The 16679-nt window shown below is 48.4% G+C and overlaps 2 protein-coding genes across 6 annotated transcripts; both read right to left on the reverse strand.

The window, feature by feature from the left end:
* Positions 1–38: 38 nt before the first annotated feature.
* LOC114860242 (transmembrane protein 184B-like) lies at positions 39–9475 on the reverse strand. Of its 3 annotated transcripts, XM_029158700.3 has the most exons (11): positions 9316–9475; positions 6950–7183; positions 5919–6084; positions 4587–4677; positions 4426–4501; positions 4243–4334; positions 3712–3881; positions 3430–3624; positions 3163–3189; positions 2595–2831; positions 39–2179 (listed from the first exon to the last, which is right to left on the reverse strand). In XM_029158700.3, the coding sequence occupies exons 2-10, from the start codon at positions 7181–7183 to the stop codon at positions 2602–2604; spliced, it is 1281 nt and encodes a 426-aa protein (XP_029014533.1). In that variant the 5' UTR covers positions 9316–9475; the 3' UTR covers positions 39–2179; positions 2595–2601. The 3 variants fall into 3 exon arrangements, with proteins under 3 accessions (XP_029014533.1, XP_029014532.1, XP_029014534.1); XM_029158699.3 differs by having other exon boundaries at positions 39–2831; XM_029158701.3 differs by lacking the exon at positions 3163–3189 and having other exon boundaries at positions 39–2831.
* Positions 9476–10121: 646 nt separating this feature from the next.
* Positions 10122–16112, reverse strand: LOC114860246 (casein kinase I). 3 transcript variants are annotated; one of them, XM_029158709.3, is made up of 11 exons: positions 15872–16112; positions 14266–14354; positions 14077–14187; positions 13586–13734; positions 13096–13324; positions 12672–12842; positions 12459–12607; positions 12178–12370; positions 11955–12061; positions 11713–11778; positions 10122–11638 (listed from the first exon to the last, which is right to left on the reverse strand). In XM_029158709.3, the coding sequence occupies exons 2-10, from the start codon at positions 14339–14341 to the stop codon at positions 11746–11748; spliced, it is 1218 nt and encodes a 405-aa protein (XP_029014542.1). In that variant the 5' UTR covers positions 14342–14354; positions 15872–16112; the 3' UTR covers positions 10122–11638; positions 11713–11745. The 3 variants fall into 3 exon arrangements, with proteins under 3 accessions (XP_029014542.1, XP_029014540.1, XP_029014539.1); XM_029158707.3 differs by having other exon boundaries at positions 10122–11586; positions 11955–12094; positions 15872–16111; XM_029158706.3 differs by having other exon boundaries at positions 11955–12094; positions 15872–16110.
* Positions 16113–16679: the final 567 nt, after the last annotated feature.

Consider the following 16679-nt stretch of genomic DNA (forward strand, 5'->3'; position numbering starts at 1 on the left):
TTTTCTATAGCCCAGGTACCGTTATGCTTGGTTTGGTGCTATAGCCCAGGTACCGTTAGCCTTGGTTTGGTGCTATAGCCCAAGTACCGTTAGCCTTTGTTTTTCTATAGCCCAGGTACCGTTATGCTTGGTTTGGTGCTATAGCCCAGGTACCGTTAGCCTTGGTTTGGTTCTATAGCCCAGGTACCGTTAGCCTTGGTTTGGTGCTATAGCCCAGGTACCGTTAGCCTTGGTTTGGTGCTATAGCCCAGGTACCGTTAGCCTTGGTTTGGTTCTATAGCCCAGGTACCGTTAGCCTTGGTTTGGTGCTATAGCCCAGGTACCGTTAGCCTTGGTTTGGTGCTATAGCCCAGGTACCGTTAGCCTTGGTTTGGTTCTATAGCCCAGGTACCGTTAGCCTTGGTTTGGTGCTATAGCCCAGGTACCGTTAGCCTTTGGTTTGGTGCTATAGCCCAGGTACCGTTAGCCTTGGTTTGGTTCTATAGCCCAGGTACCGTTAGCCTTGGTTTGGTGCTATAGCCCAGGTACCGTTAGCCTTGGTTTGGTGCTATAGCCCAGGTACCGTTAGCCTTTGGTTTGGTTCTATAGCCCAGGTACCGTTAGCCTTGGTTTGGTTCTATAGCCCAGGTACCGTTAGCTTTTGCTTTTCGTGAGGCCTTAGTTCAAAACCACTGTTAGCGTTAAGTGCTTTACCGTTAATACTCAAATAACAATACTAACGTAAACAAAAAAACTAGGCAGAATACAAAAATAATTCTTTTACGATTTAACATGAAGTCAAATATCTCATAGAACCTCAATAATCTACGAAGGCTTCAATCCATTAACTCCAACAATAACATGGGGGAATGTTGTTGTTTTTAGCTAGCCGGTAATTGTTCGCTACTGTGATTGGCTGGCTGCTTTGAAAGTCCCGCCCCCTGAACCTGATAGGATAAAAACCTCCGGTGTTTCAGAAATTGAAAAGACTAATAAAGGGCATAATCGGTGATGAGGAAAGGCAGTAACTAGTAGCTGGAACTGTAATATATTTGATGACAGACAGAAGCAGCTTTTTTTTTTCTTTTATTACCTCTTCAACACCAACAGAAACCAAGAAAGCCCCAAAACATGAAATAATATTACCAATATACAAATTAAAGTGTATGAAACGGGGATAAAACAGGAGAATATATGAAAACAGTAAAATACAAAACATTTTAAAACAAAGCAATATCTCAAGCAATGACATCACAGTCAGAGTCACCAGCGTTTAGTTTAACTATTTACAACATTCCTTCCTTTTGGGTTTTAGGTCTCACTGTATAAAACTATAACTTTTCTAGTAGTGTTGCCTAGTGGTAAATACAAGGCAGAGAGTTCACCACTAAATTAATATTTACTAGAATATATTCACTTTAGCGGAAGCAGCAGAACCATAGAGCACTGACAGAAGCTTCTAAACTTTACCAACAGCTGCAAACCATCCGTCGCATCCTTTGGTTGTGGACTCCACACTTTCATGTTAACAGAGTGCTTGTGTTTGAACTTGAGTGTACACAGTTAAAGTTTTACCTGTACTAAATTATCATTCAGAGATCATACCGTTAACAACAGGCTTGTGTTTACCTGTAAAATGTAAAAAAAATCTGTATGGTAAACAGAAAATGCTAGAAGCACATTTAAAGGCAGCAACCCGTCCAAAACATATTCTCATCTTTTTTACGGCTGCGCTCCATCATATTATGGGATTATAGTCCCAACACATCACATCTGGGCCGTTCCTACAGGAAGTACTGTACTGTCTGGTCTGTAATCTGGGTGGGTGTTCTCCTTCTGTACACTGCCTGGCTCACAATAAAATCTTCCCTGCAGCTGTTTCCTGTACAAACATCAGCGCAGCTCAAGGAGCCTAAGTTGGGCCAACAGACAAAAACACCCTATTACACTTTTGGTTCACTTCATATGAAACCACAACAAAACATATAGTAAATATTTATAACAATTTAGAGAAATGACCTAGAACTTCAAGGTCTTACAACATATAAATAAACGATTATTTGTGACTAAATTTGTATATATTAAAACAAAGTCCTGGATTCTCAGGATTCCTTAGTTTTGCTGTCAGTAAAACGTCTCAGCACAGTGTTTCATGAGGTGCAGCTCCATCTGATTGGCAATATATCAATTCCAGGCAGAGCTGGCAAAAGAGTGAGAAGGAGACGCATTAAGCATCTAAACAAGAACAAACGTAGAAAATAGAGGCCATTTGTTTCAGATGAAGATGGCACTTTTTCTTGAAGCAGCATAGGGATGTATGTATGTATGTGCAGGCACGGCCGTTTGTGCTCACTCATATTCAGCAGATGAACACATATTGTATTTCTGTCAGTAATGACCATTATGACTAGCTTCTACCTAACCTTAGTTCTAAATATATCTCTGTTCTCTTTTGTCCTCATATTTCCTATCTTCCAGATTTTCTCTCTTCCTCTTCCTGGAGTCTTAAACATAACTACCTAAATTTTAGGCTTGGAAAGAAAGCTCTCATCTGTCTCCTATAGCTGCTTAAATGTATATTGGCTGCAGGAGGTGCATGTAAGTGAAGCTCTCACTGTGTGACTAGAATTCATCGTCAGAGCTGAGTAGCAGAGTCTTTTCATTGTCCCCACGGGCGCTAAGGTTGCTGTGGCTGCGGGACAGCGGTGGTCCCCCACTGCGGTCCAGTGTGGACTGCTGTGTGTACTGCTGATAGGCTGGGGAGAAGTTATGGATGGCATCCTGGACCATGTCTCCTGGATTCATGGTCTCCTTCAAGCTGCTGGAGATGCTCTTCATTGGGGCACAACGACCTGGATGTGTGGAGGGAAGGACACATATTAATAAAGACCTGATCAGGATGGCTGGAGAGAGATAAGTGAAAGCAGAGGAGTGGGGTGGAAACAAGGAAGGAGGAGTGAGGTGGAAGGGAAAGAATGAGAGCTGAGACACAATTAGTCCAGGAGGATTTACAAACTGCAAAATAAAGCCAAGAAAGAAACATGATGGCAAAATACCCTAACAGTCTAAATGCATCACTCACAGAACTGAAATTAGAACAATGTCAAGGCACATTTAGCCACAAACAGAAAGAAAATCACTGTAACATACACAAATGTGGCAGATAGAGACGAGGAGACCTACCGTACTGTCCATAGATAGGAAAGGAGCCTTTCAGCGCAGCAGGTGAGGAAGAGAGAAAACGGACAGAAGAACCGAGAGGAAGGAAACACGAGTCAGAAAGGAAACAAGTCCGTGTTAAAGAGGAGAACCAAAGCATGGAGGAGTAGAACGAGTGAGACCAGGTCAGGCAGTAACATTCATTATTTCTACAGGAGTTTGTCCACGTGTAGCTGAAAATACACACTGCTCTCACACACATACCATCACCACATAAATGCAGGCTCCTACCGTAGGAGTCCAGCCGTTTATCCATGTAGACCCTGTAGGTGAAGGCATGACGCAAGGCCACAGCAGCAAAGAACATCTCGATGCAGATGATGAAGTTCTGGTAACCAGCAGCCACCGTGCCCTCGCCCACAGACACGTCTGCAGAGCTGATCTGAGGAATGGCACCGCACTTCTCCAGGATGGCCAGCAGCATCCCTGCATCACACAGACACGGGTAGCCCTAGTCATTCAGCAACACCCGAATCAAGCAGCAACACAGGCACGGACTCAGCGCTGCCCTACCCTGCCAGAAGGACAGAAAGATCACAGACTTGACCATGAAGAACTTGAGCACGGGGTTGTACGGGACCAGCAGCTCACGCGTGGCGAAGTAGAAGAGGAAGAGGGCGTAGAGCGACAGGCTCACAGAGATGTTGTAGATGATGGTGACGTACAAGTATCCGCTGGCCACGCTGAGGAGAGCGAGACACAAGAAAGTCATGGATCCACTTCATTTATGACCATCCACAGCTGGATGATCCACTTACAGAGCTGTTCAACAAACAGCACGTCCTGAGCTGAATGTGCTATTGATGGTCAGATTGGTATATGAATAATACTAATATACTATATACTAATATATATACTAATATATATACTAATATATTCTGAATAATTGTGACCAGGTGCAGAGTTGGTGGACGGGTTGACAACGTTTAAGGACTTGGGGCTGAGCTTCAAAGAGGTTTGGCTGAAGCTGCTCTGTGTGATGCAGACATGAGTCCCTGCTGAAGGACACGTCCATGATGTGAACCGCAGCTGCTGGAACCTTACTTGAAGTCTCCGTCTTTGTATTTGCCAAAGGCCTGAAGAATGACGGTGATCACTGCCATCAGGGGTTTGACCACACAGAACTGGAGAGTGGCCTGAGCAGGAAGAAGGCAGGACGGTAAACGCGCTACAGGAGAAAGGTCACAGCTGCTCCTAGTTCTGAGTGAGGGAGCATCATGATTGTACCTGTTTGCAAAAGCGAAGGAAACCAATGGAATAGGTCCTCCCCCACAGGCAGCAGGTTCCATACACACAGCTGGACCTGCAGACAGACGAGACACACGGCTCAAACTGCTGGAAATGCTGATGTGGCTCATTTCACACGGGCAAAAACGGAACAAACTTACTCTATAGGTTTCCCTCTGATCTCAGCCATGATGGCGCTCTCTCCTCCGAGATACTCGTAACACAGGCTCAAGAAGTTGTAGATGACAAAGGCTGCAGAGGGTCACACATGCAAACACAACATCATCATCTACTCCGTGAGCGGAGCAGCGCAGCACTATGGTCCCTGCGTTTCTGGACCACGGAGACGGACGGTGACAGCGGTCTCAAATGACTGGGTCACAGCTGTGAGCGCAAACGTGGAGCCGCTCGTGCTCTTGTTACAGCCACAGTCTCATCAAATCGTTTAGAGAAACATGTTCCTACAGAAAGTAATCACAGATTAAAGCACAGCCCTGTCATAATCCTTGTGCTGTGTTTCATAACACGCATCATATTCCAACATGTAATGATTCGTGTTTGTCTTCTACACATGGCTTTAAACGTGAAGCAACACCAGACGCGTCTCTAATCCCCTCGATGCTTATTCACAGCTCAGCTCCACTGCTTTCAGCCGCTTGGATTAATTGATCAGGCCCCAATGCAACCTGGCTTTAAAATGAATCTGTCTCATGAATATAGAGACGTAACCTTGCCTCCGTCCTCAGGGACAGTCAGTGCGTGTCTCTGTTCCAGCCTGAACGTCCCTGACGCTGGACACCTGCTCCACGTCAGCAGCTCTGCAGGCGCTGACGAGCATGTGGAGAGAACCCGGAGACATGAGACCTCCGGCCACAGCCTGGACCGGCACAAAGGTTTAAATAAATCAGTCCGGTGCAGCTGGTTTTACAGGCGCTCGGCCCTCATCGGATCCGTTTCCAAATACACCTAAGCTGTTTGGTCGCTTTATTAGGGACACTTGTACCGTCCAATCCAAGGCAACGAGGCCTCAGCAGCTCAGGAGCTGCTTTAATTTATCAGGAAAGTCAAGGCTGATCACCTCATAGTACTAATACGTGTGATGACGAAATCAGAAAGGTGAACTCAAAAGATGCAAATGCTGGTTTAATTTAGCACAATTTCTTTCCTGAATGTCTGAATTAAAGTGGAGAGCAACAATTCAACTAGAATTTATCTGCTCACTTCTGCCTGAAACGCCTTCTCAACACTTTGCTGGTTTTCATACAGTTGCTAGGAAACAAGTTTGCCCTCCCATGCTCTCCCAAGAGGCCGGAGAGACATGAGAACAAAGATGGCAACCTTTGTAAATGAAGACACTGCAAAGGCCATCTGCCACCGGGGAGTCACGCACATAAATTCTCACACCCTTCCTCCTGAGGAACACGGACGGGAACACAAAGCCTCACTCTCAGCGCTCTGCACACGGCCGCGCCGGCAGCACGCCGGCCACTCACCTTCATAGCAGTCTCGCACTGTGTCAAAGTACACATAGTACTCCTCGTTGGTGAAGAAAAGGAGGCTGAGCCAGGAGTCGAAGGCGTAGATGGGGACTATGAAGAGGATCCGGACGATGTGCCGCTGTTCGTTGGGGGAGCTGTAGTAGCGCAGGTGCATGTAGATCTGAAAGGGATAAAACAGTGACAGACACTGAGACATGAACAGAACTCAACAAACTGAGGCCGTCTGCATATTTATTCTAGCCCAGAGCAGAGCATCTGCTCCCTTGAATGTCAATATAATTAATATCCCAGTGATTGCATGTAGTCCAGACTTCTTAGATTCACACATGTCACACACAGAATGAACCAGCTTCCTGCCTGTGAAACCTCTGCTGAGAATGTGTGGGATGAAATGGGTCAACAGAAACTAATTGCTGCCTCATGAATGCTGTATGTGCCAGCGCATCAGAGAACATCCAGTTCACAGATGAGGAGGAAACTGGAGTAGCGTGTCTGCAAGGTGTGGGCGGTAACTGATACTGGGCTTTTATCACTGCCATTCAGAGCAGCAGCAACAGGAAGGACAGCGTGAGCCGCTGTCACCGCCAGCTCCGTCTGCGCCTCCGTTCCACTCACACAATGTTCAAGAGATCCCCTTACACATGTGTAAACACACACACACACACACAGGTGGGTAACAGCAAGCCAAGCAAAGACGTGCACTTAGTGCAAAGGGCTTGTTGCTAGGTGACCCTCCTCAATGCCGGCGTGCACACACACACACACACACACACACACACACACACACACACACACACACACACACACACACACACACACACACACACACACACACACACACACACAGCTCTTTGATGATGCAGTCGAGCCAGAAGCACCTGTTGCCAGAGTGACGCAAGGCTTTTCTTTAAGCTGAGCGAACGCTGTGATGCAGCTCACCTGATACGCTGAAATCCTACTGTAGGTCAGAAGTTCACGCTGAACCCTCCCACCACAAGAACCTCCAAATGTCCATCTCTACTTACCTGGTGACATGTGATCAGAAGAGCCGTCCAGACAAAGAAACCCGATATAGTTTGTGCGGTGGAGGTCATGAGGAAGAAGGGCTCGTCTGGCGTGACCACCGGGGTTTCTGGTACCGAGGAGGAGTTGGGTCCCGGTGGGGCCATGCTGACGGGGGACCCTGGAGGGAGGCCGGCTGGAGAGCTGTTCCCCAGCCTCTCCGACAGGGGGATGTCTCGCCGCCAAAGCTGAATCATCTGTAAGGAAAGATGGAGCTGTGATTCACCAACAAAGAAGCTGCTGTCAGCAACAATCAGCTGCTTCGGGCTTCAAAGCCAGAGTCAAACACTAACATTTGTAGAAGCATTGCAACATGCCTGCACGGCCCAAAACCTAAACCTGAAGCCAACTTCCAACATCCACGACGTCAGGATGAGAAAGGCATGCAGAGAGGAGGATGTAGGGCAGCACAGAGCATCTGCAGGGTGAAGAAGAGGCAGGAGGGGGGCGAGAAACGGACAAAGCGCGGAAAAACTACAAACGCCGAGGGGCGGGGGCTGAAGAACTGCAACACAGCAACATCAGTTTGAGAGCAATGAACTGAGGGCTGCTGACCCACTTTCCCTCCGCTGCTCTCTGTGACGCGACGTGTAGCTGGAAACGCTGCCAAACACATTCGTTAGGTCAAAAATATCAAACACCTTTCAACAAAACAGCCTTGAAACCATGAGCTCCTGATGCAGTGAGGCAGGTTGTTAACGCTGCAGAACAGACACGAGGACACGCTGTCTGATGTCGTACCGAGTGGCAGGTTTCTGTTACTACGACGACCCACGTTGTGCTCCAGGAGACGGGAAGCAGTGGTTGGATTTGCTCATTAAACCCACGGACGTGTCGTAACTCATGCAAACGCAGACCTGACAGGTTTAACTGCTTTGAAAAGCTTTTCACACACACAATTTCAATAGTAATACACATCAATTGCTCACACCCATGGTGCTTTCACTGAGTTTAGGTCAAAACAGGTAAAGATAAATCCACAGGGAAAAATGTATTTCACACAGTGCGCTGTGTAATTACACAACATCCTCATTTTCTGTGTGATGAAACAGACCAATATTCACCTAAACAGATGCTTCATGTGTCACAGCTAGCATAGCTGTCTCTCCAGCTAATTCAGTGTCTTGGTGAGGATTCTGGGAAAGTGATAATCTAATCATTACAGTGAAAACTAATTTCACTGAAAATGACTTTCCAGCCCCTATGGACACAGCTAAATATAGGTTGGTGCCTGGTGCTGTCATCGATGAGTAATGTGGTTTCTCCATCACCTTGTGACAACACTGTGGTTAGTCCTGTCATACATATTTAACTAATAAGACAAAGATATTGTAAAGAAACCCAGCTTAAAGCAACACTAAACCTTTGTGCAATCGCAAACTCATTTCTCTTACTGTGACATTTAAATGTGCAATTTCAGACATTCGCATGTGGAAAAACCTTTTGGTCCTTTGGACCCTTTCGTCAACGCTGTAATAATAGGAACATTAGTTGAACACTTTCTAATTATTTATTATGCAAGTTAAGCTGGTTCTCACAAAAGAATACAGTGTTCACACATACAAAAAGAATGTGGGGTTTGGTCTGTGCTGCTTAATCGCCCCCAGTAGTGACGATACTAAACACCAGCTTGTATCTAGAAAAGCAGAGCTCAGCGCCTCCCAGTGGGTCTCACGCACGCGCACGCACGCGCACGCACACACACACACACACACACACACACGAAACTCATCCATCCTGGTGTCTTCGCCCGTGGCTCGCTTTCACAACACGCATTGTAATCAGCACCACTGTAACAGGTCATCACTGGTCCTCGGGCCTGAAACACGCTGTCAACATCAGGCCACTGGGCTTGAGTTGAGTAAGAGGCGGTGAAGACAAAAGCTCTGCTGACCACGAGCCTTTACAACTGTACTGGAACAAATCCCACAAAGAGCGAGACGAGATGCAGCTTCCCAGGGTTCAACAGCTCAATGTTGGAGAACGTGTGACATGGTTGTATTTACCGTTACTGCACATTAAAGCTAATTACACACCGTGTCCTCAGCGCTTCATTAGGCGGAATGACCTGCGCTGATTTGATCCAAACGCCTTTAGCTCATCATTCAGCCCAATGAAAGCGTTTCCAGAGCGTGTTACTTGACTAACGCCGGATCATTGTCCGTAAACCCATAAACTTGGCTGCGCTCAGCCAGCTAGCGGCAGCTAGCCTCCTTTAGCCTACCGCTAACTTGCTGTTACTTCTGTCTCTAAAGTCAAAATAAAGAAATAAAAGAAATAAAACCCTGCTCGTAAAAGCGCGAGGTCCGACGTTAAAAACGTATCTTACCTTAACAGGTGTTATCCTGCCATTCCGTCCCAGAGCTGATGGTCAGCACGCCGTTATTTCCTCCACATCATCATCAGCACTTCACCGTAACAACAGCAGCAGCTGCCAGCAAAAACTCCTCCACACGCATGCGCACTCGTGTTCTTCAGTTCTCCGGTCTTTCCACTGCTCATGACGTCATTTCTCCCAAGCCGCAGAGGTGGCGTAAGTTACGCGAACCCTCTCAGCGCACAGCACTCACCTGAGTTCCGACCCAGAGTGATTTGAACTGCAGGCTGTTGTTAGTTCGTCTAGTCCAGATTCAGGCCCGAGAGTCTCTGCAGAGTTCTAAGTTTAGGCTCAAGTTTAATTGCTTCATGAGACACTTTAATAACTTGCAGAATAGTAGAGCAAACTCAGCAGTCAAACATTTCACAGAAAAAATACGGTTTCTATTTGGCTCAAAGCTGTAAACTCTCAAAAAAGTGGCAAATTAAACTTGTACCTATTAAATAGAGAACCAAAAGTTTGTGTGGAACTAAAACTCAGCTAGAAAACGTCCTGGCAGCTTGTTCCTCATTAACATGTACCGGTTGCTGCAGTTTCAAATTAACCACAGTAATACACTGTCCAGTAAAAACAGTAGTAAAACAAATGTTTGTACTTGAACAATATTAAATATAAACTATGCAAAACAAAATGGTCGCACAAAAACAAGTGTTATTTAATTAGCTGTGGTGTAAATGTGTCGACTCCCGCTGCACCGCATGCATACTGGCAAACAAAACCACAGGCTGAAACCTAGTGAGGACAAAAGCAGCCAAACATGAGAGCAACGTTATTCATTTTATTTCTTCATAAAATATACACAAATACTGTTGTAAATAAAGTGTGGTAAAGAACTGTACAAGATATCAGTACACAATACGTAAAGTGAGATCCCCGTGGCTTCAGCCTCTTCCATCCACAAGCCCAGCTCCTGTGCCACTGGGTCATCGTGGCCTGTACAAAGGTTTCACAATCAGTCCACTATTTACACACCCTGCAGTTGCATCAGTTATGTTTTCATCTGAGTGACATCATTAAAGTTTGCTGGAGGTTCAAATCCAGAGGTGACATCAAACTATTAGGATATAATTGTTGCAGTAGGTTCTACGATCCAGACAGCGAGAAGGAAAAGACGAGCAAAAAAACGAGGAGCCGCTAATAAGTTAAATGGACGTTACACAAAAATAAGTATAAATACAGAAAGGTGTTGACAGTTTAACACAGAACAGAAAGAATCTGTACGCCAGTTAAGTAAAGGAGTTGTGTCCTTAGCAGGGCTTCTGTCACACACACACACAAACACACACACGATGACCCAGCTGGCAGAGCCACGACAGCCTGTTCCTCAGTTTAGTCACTAATATCTTTAGTATGCATTTTTCTACTTTACACCTTAAAACAACCACATTTTGTCTTTACAGTAAAATAAAAAAAGTATATTTACAGCGGAGTAAACAAAAAAAAGACAATAAAATAAGTGGATGCCCCAAAACCAAACCCCCATCAGAACCCACCCACGCCACAGGACGCCCGCTAACAAAGGAATAAAAAAGGAAAGATTAAGAACGATCATAAAAACTGCAGCCACTGTTTGTTAGCCAGAACGGCAGCTGTGGTCTCTGGTCAGATACTGAGAATTTCCTGAGGAGCTTCCCTCAAGACCTGGAGTGTGTCCTTGCAAAATCCATGTTTATTCTTCACCTTACCCACTGTGGAGATTAGAAAGTAACCCTCACGACGTGGATGATGGAACGTCACATCCCACTTCGCCAGAAACAAACAGCTACGATGTCACATACTGATGCTTTTCAAAAGGTCCTTCCTCTCATCGCTCCACCTGCAGCCGTTACATCACTCAAACAAGCAAAAGAAACTCACAACACGCTGTTATTCCAGATGACAACAGTCACAGAAACCTTTTTTTGCTGAGATAAAAGTAAAGATAATCGTTACTGAGCCTAATTCAATCACAAATTGGCTCTGACAACAAACATGCATGTCCCTGATGCTGTTTTGCTTATTTGATGCCAGAAATGTCAAAGAGAGGGAATGTTCTGAGGAGCAGGTTTGAGCGCACGCAGACTGACGAGGGTGAAGCACTGCCAGTCCTTTGCTTTAGGTTTAGTGTGGTAGTGATCCAGGTTCAGCACAGACAGGGAGTGCATGTTGGATTAGTGTCACTTCCCTGGATCCTCCAAAGATTCTCCAAAGATTCACCGACTTGTTGTGTCCAGTGGCGAACATCTTTCCATATAAGACATAAAAACGAAAGGAGCAAAAAATTTATCTTGCAGCCCTGCAACAACAAGATGACCGTTAGTTGCCAGAGGTTTCTGATGAATCTCAACAGACGGGTCTGACGGAACCAACCTGTTAGTGTCATGTGCATGCAGAGCCAGAGTCCTACTTCCCCATGTGCTCGAACGGCACGCTGACCTGCAAAACCAACAGGGTTAACTTCACCGGGGACCCTGGATAGGACAGGACCTCGTTACTATGGCAACCCACTAGCGTTGAAGGTTCCTTCAGTTAACAGTCTAAACTAGGGGAAGATGTGAGTGGTCATCCACACAAACGTAAAAATCGCTCTCATTCTTCGTCTGTTTTCTCACCTGGGATGTTGAAATTCTGGACTGGTCGTGACGAGCTGTGAGATCGGAGGAGGACACGTTGGCGGGGGCCCCGCGGTGGAGACGCATGCTCACCTTCCTCTCCCTCTCTGCACGAGAAATTGCACGTGGTGACGTGTTCCCTGAGGTTGGGTGTGAAATTGACTAATGACTGTTGTGAAACTTAAGATGAATGAATAGGAGACGACCATGAGAGCGGACTCACCGGACTGCTGGACCCGTGACGCTGGGTTGGATACGGCCTGCTCCGGGCCGTTCCGGACCCGGTTGGGGGCTCCGGGGTTGGGACCTGGAGGGAGACCCCGCGATGCAGACCCTCTGGGGGCGCCGGCGAGCCGCTCGTCCCTCTCGTCCCCCGTTCTCCTCTCCCGATCGTCCTCGGCTGTCCGACTGGCGCCCTGGAGAACGAGAGCATTAAAATAAAAGGCTTGAACTTTAAAGATTAATCTCTAGCTGCGGTTAAACCTTTCTGAACAGTTGTCTTACGAATTTAAGCATGTTCCAGTCAAAGACGTAATCGTAGGAGAAGCCCTGTCTGTGAAAGAGGTTCCTGAAGAGCTGTCGCAGGTAAGAATAATCAGGCTTGTCGTCAAAACGCAGCGAACGGCAAAAGTTGAGGTACGTGGAGAACTCGGCTGCAGGAGAAACGACAGTGAGAGGAAGCTCACACAGAAGCGGCGGCTGCTCGGCGTCACTCACAGGGGTAGCCTTTGCAGAGCACCTCGATGGGCGTGGACATCTTCTTCTCGCTGATGCGTTCGTACTTCTGCCTCTTGGTGGCGGCCTTCAGGCCCTGCCAGGGGAGGGAGCCCAGGTTGAAGTACATGAGCACGTAGCCCAGAGACTCCAGGTCGTCGCGTCTGGACTGCTCTGTGGACGAGAGGAAGCTCGGGTTAGTGGCAGCCACAGCGGGACGTCACAGGGCGGATGTGGACGTGGCTGCTGAGGATGAACGCGAGGAGGAACTGGAGAAGCCTCAATCTACACTGCTCGTTCATCCAGAGCAAATACGGAGCTGCTGCTCCAGGACAAGCACGGTTCAGATATCACCAAGCAGTCGCTCCGGCTCAGCGTCCTGCTCCGTTCTCCTGTCCGACCCGCTGCAGCAGCAGTCACTGCTCACCGATGCCCAGGTGCGTGTTGATGGAGGCGTAGCGCGCGGTGCCCGTCAGGTTCTTGTTCTCCCTGTAGGGAATGTGCTGGTGTGTGCGGGCGTCGCGGTACTTCTTGGCCAGACCGAAGTCGATGATGTAGACCAGGTTGCCCTTCTTGCCCAGCCCCATCAGGAAGTTGTCGGGCTTCACGTCCCGATGGATGAAGTTCTTGGAGTGGATGTACTCGATGCGACTGATCTGAAGAGGACGGGAGACAGGAAGAGGCTGAGCGGCTGTGAACGCGGCTAACGCTGCAGGGCCGCGTCAGGGGGTCAGGATTCTACCGCAACAACGCAAACAACGCTTCCCATTCTATTACAAAACACACAAACCAAAGGAAGAGCTGGCAGCTAGTTAGTAAACCAGCACAGACGCCCTCAGCCCTCTATTAGTGAATAATCCAGGTTAGGGTCAGACCGGCGTCACCGGTCGAGCCCTGTGAACCCAGCAGCCTCGTACCATCTGGTCGGCCAAAAGCAGCACGGTCTTCAGGCTGAACTTCCGGGAGCAGAAGTTGAACAGGTCCTCCAGACTCGGACCCAGCAGCTCCATCACCATCACGTTGTAGTCTCCCTCGGCGCCGCACCACTTTATGGACGGGATGCCCACTGCAACGCACACACAGTCAGCATGGAGCCTGAGAAGCTGTGGCTTTGACTCCACTCCCTGAGCAGCTTCACATTTCTGTGGGTTTGTGGCAGCTTTACTTCTGCTAGAACTTAAAAACAAAAGCAGCAGATGTTTCCACGACGATGGAGTCAAGTTATTCTATGATGACGCGTGACAGAACCCCCGCGGCTGCACCGTCCGTGAAAACTAAACTAGAACACGCTCGTAATGATCACAGCGCGCGCTTCCTGCAGGTTCAGTCGGAACCGACCCCTTCACTGCGTTTGACAGGGACGTGATGAAAATCTCGGCCAACGGGTCGAAGCCTCGCTGCTTCTTACCTCCGCCTTGCATCATCTTATAGAACTTGCTCTCGATGTGCAGCTGGGGGTGTTTGGTCTTCACACACTCCAGTTTGATGGCGACCTCCTCACCGGTGGCGATGTTGGCGCCTGACGGGACAAACACAAGCTGGTCGGAACGGGCCGGCGGTCCGGGCGCGCGGCCCGCGGGTCCGGAGCCACACTCACCAAGGTAAATGTCTCCGAAGGAGCCGCTGCCGATCTTCCGCCCGAGCCGGTACTTGTTCCCGACTCTCAGCTCCATGACTGCAGCGTCACTGCGAAAACAGAAAAAGGCTCAGAAGGAAAGGAAGAGCAGCAGCTGAACAACAACGGAACATTTCCTCAGAACGCGGCTGTGACAGCTGCTCACATGACGACCGGCGCTGAGCCGGACCGCGTGCCTGTGTGAGAATGTGACCTGAGCGGAGGCTGCGATCAGCAAACAGCTGTCTGGCCTCCAGAAACACAGGATTAGGTTTGTAGCTTGAGGAAGGGGGGGGGGGGGGGGGGGGGGGGGGCAGGGACGGGCTAAACCCAAATGCCAGTTGGCACTTTGAGGAGGAGCGGAGTGACACGTTCCACGAGCACTAGGACTTGGAACAGAGGCCGGAGCTGGACCACGGTTCCGGTTCTGAAGCCACTTCAAGGACACCACTGCAGCTCCCCACGGGCCGGAGCGCGTGTGAAGTGTGTCACTCTGAAAACCGAAAACCCAGAAGATCCGAGAGACCCGCATCCTCAACATCAGAACATAACAGAACCTGAAGTAGTCTGCACTTCCTCGGACCAGAACCAGTCATGGATGTGACAAATGTGGTCAAAGTGAGTCTGGGTCGATCACCTGCTGCGAGCAGTGACGCACGGCTGGAACCCCACATGGTCCCGCTGCACGCTCAGAACCACGGACGGTTCCACCTGCACGTCCAAAGGCAGGTCCAAAGCGTCTGAAGGTGCGAGCAGGAGGAACGACACCGTGACAACCAGCCATGTGCTGTTATGGCAGTAGAGCGTGGAGGACGGTGGGTCGGTTCCGATGCTGCAGAGAGCTGCTGCTTCTGGACTCAGAACGTCGCAGAACCCAGAACCAAACATGTTTACACGTTTGACAGGTCGTCATGAGACTCTGCACAAAACACACGTTCTTAAAGATGACCTCCAAAAAAACATACAACAACAAAAACAGCGCAACGGAACCGAAGCCAGAAGATTTCACAATCACATGCAGAGCAGAGCTGCGCCCCTGACCCAGTCAGGAGGCAGCCCGTCCGGTCCGGTCCGGTCCGGGTCCGGGTCCAGCGACACCACAGGAACTTCTACAATAACACTTCCATCATGTTTTTAATCACGACACCAGGCGGATTTCAGGCTCCGTCTCTCCTGCTTCAGTCCGGTTCCGATGAACATCACAGGAGCGACACTCTAAAAACCTCCACATCTGGACGTTAAAGTCACGGAACTGGTAAAAAGACCAACTGCCGGCATCAACCGACAGCTGCTCACACCGACGTTAACGTTAAGCTAGTGGGGACACGGAACCGAACCGCGCTACGCAGCGCAGCGCCAGTGGGTCCAAAATTGAGCAAAGCTTCAAATGTGTCATATCACACGTTGGCCCGTTTGGCAGAACACACAGAACCGCACCCATGTCGGTTCTGGACCCGTCCGTGCGGACACTCATCCCCGCTGCCGCCCCCTCCCCCTCTCCTGTAAGCCGCGAATACAACACTCTGATTCGGCTCAATCTGGGCCCTTTTCCCCCTTGGTTTCCCCGGTTCCCCGACCCACCACTCACCCGATACTAGGTTCGTCCAAAAGCTGCTTGTGTGGAGGTTCTGATCCGGTGGTTGTCAGTCGGACAAGTGGCGGGGCGGAGGAGGATGGGAGCGGATTCTGGCGGCTCTCATACCCCCAGCTCGTAGCTCTGTCGTCGGTTGCACTCCCTGTTGACAGTCCCTGAGAAGCTCCGGCAGCGGGATCGGCTGTTCTCCGCTCTGTCTCCCCCTCTCGTTACTTAACGAACGCGCCCGTTCACGGCGCCGCTGACGTCACCGCGGGATGTCAAGGCGCCGTCATTTGGAGGAGAACGTCACACCCAACCCCGCCCTCCCCGCAACTCAGTGGTTAAAAACAAACGAATAGTAATAATGGAAACAAGCCATAAAAATTACAAGTGTGTTTAAAATAATTATACAAATGAAACCGCGCCTCCAGTGCTATGATTGTTTAATTATTTAAACTAAAAATCAATTAAACAATCATTTTAAAATTATTACTTAATTAATAATTGTTTTATAGATTATTTATTCATTAACTCAACAGATTGTGCTTTGAAGTTTTGTGAGCTTGCGATGAGGCCAAAGCTGATAGATGTCCCTTTAATATTTAAGCTTTGTTTTACTTCCTCCCTCTGTTATTACTGGATGCAACAAGTAACATGGGATGAAACCCAGAAACTCCACCTGTGCAAAAATGCATGAAATGTATTTGAAAAAATCTCCAATCTTCCAAATCGTAATAGATTCACTCATGCCCAAGAATAAATCTCACATTACTAGATTTCTATTTAACAGGGGAACAAAATGCATCTATGCAACACTTCA

The sequence above is a fragment of the Betta splendens genome, chromosome 8 (assembly GCF_900634795.4).
Source record: "Betta splendens chromosome 8, fBetSpl5.4, whole genome shotgun sequence".
NCBI classification, from domain to species: domain Eukaryota; kingdom Metazoa; phylum Chordata; class Actinopteri; order Anabantiformes; family Osphronemidae; genus Betta; species Betta splendens.

Coding starts and splice junctions, on each gene's coding strand:
- LOC114860242 (XM_029158700.3), bottom strand. CDS start 7,183: ATGATTCAGCTTTGGCGGCGAGACATCCCCCTGTCGGAGAGGCTGGGG. Junction 3,625..3,711: donor CTTTCTGTCCTTCTGGCAGG/GTAGGGCAGCGC, acceptor TGTGTGATGCAG/GGATGCTGCTGGCCATCCTG. Junction 3,190..3,429: donor TAAACGGCTGGACTCCTACG/GTAGGAGCCTGC, acceptor CTGCGCTGAAAG/GCTCCTTTCCTATCTATGGA.
- LOC114860246 (XM_029158707.3), bottom strand. CDS start 14,341: ATGGAGCTGAGAGTCGGGAACAAGTACCGGCTCGGGCGGAAGATCGGC. Junction 13,325..13,585: donor TGCTTTTGGCCGACCAGATG/GTACGAGGCTGC, acceptor CGTCCTCTTCAG/ATCAGTCGCATCGAGTACAT. Junction 12,371..12,458: donor ACTGGAACATGCTTAAATTC/GTAAGACAACTG, acceptor CTCGTTCTCCAG/GGCGCCAGTCGGACAGCCGA.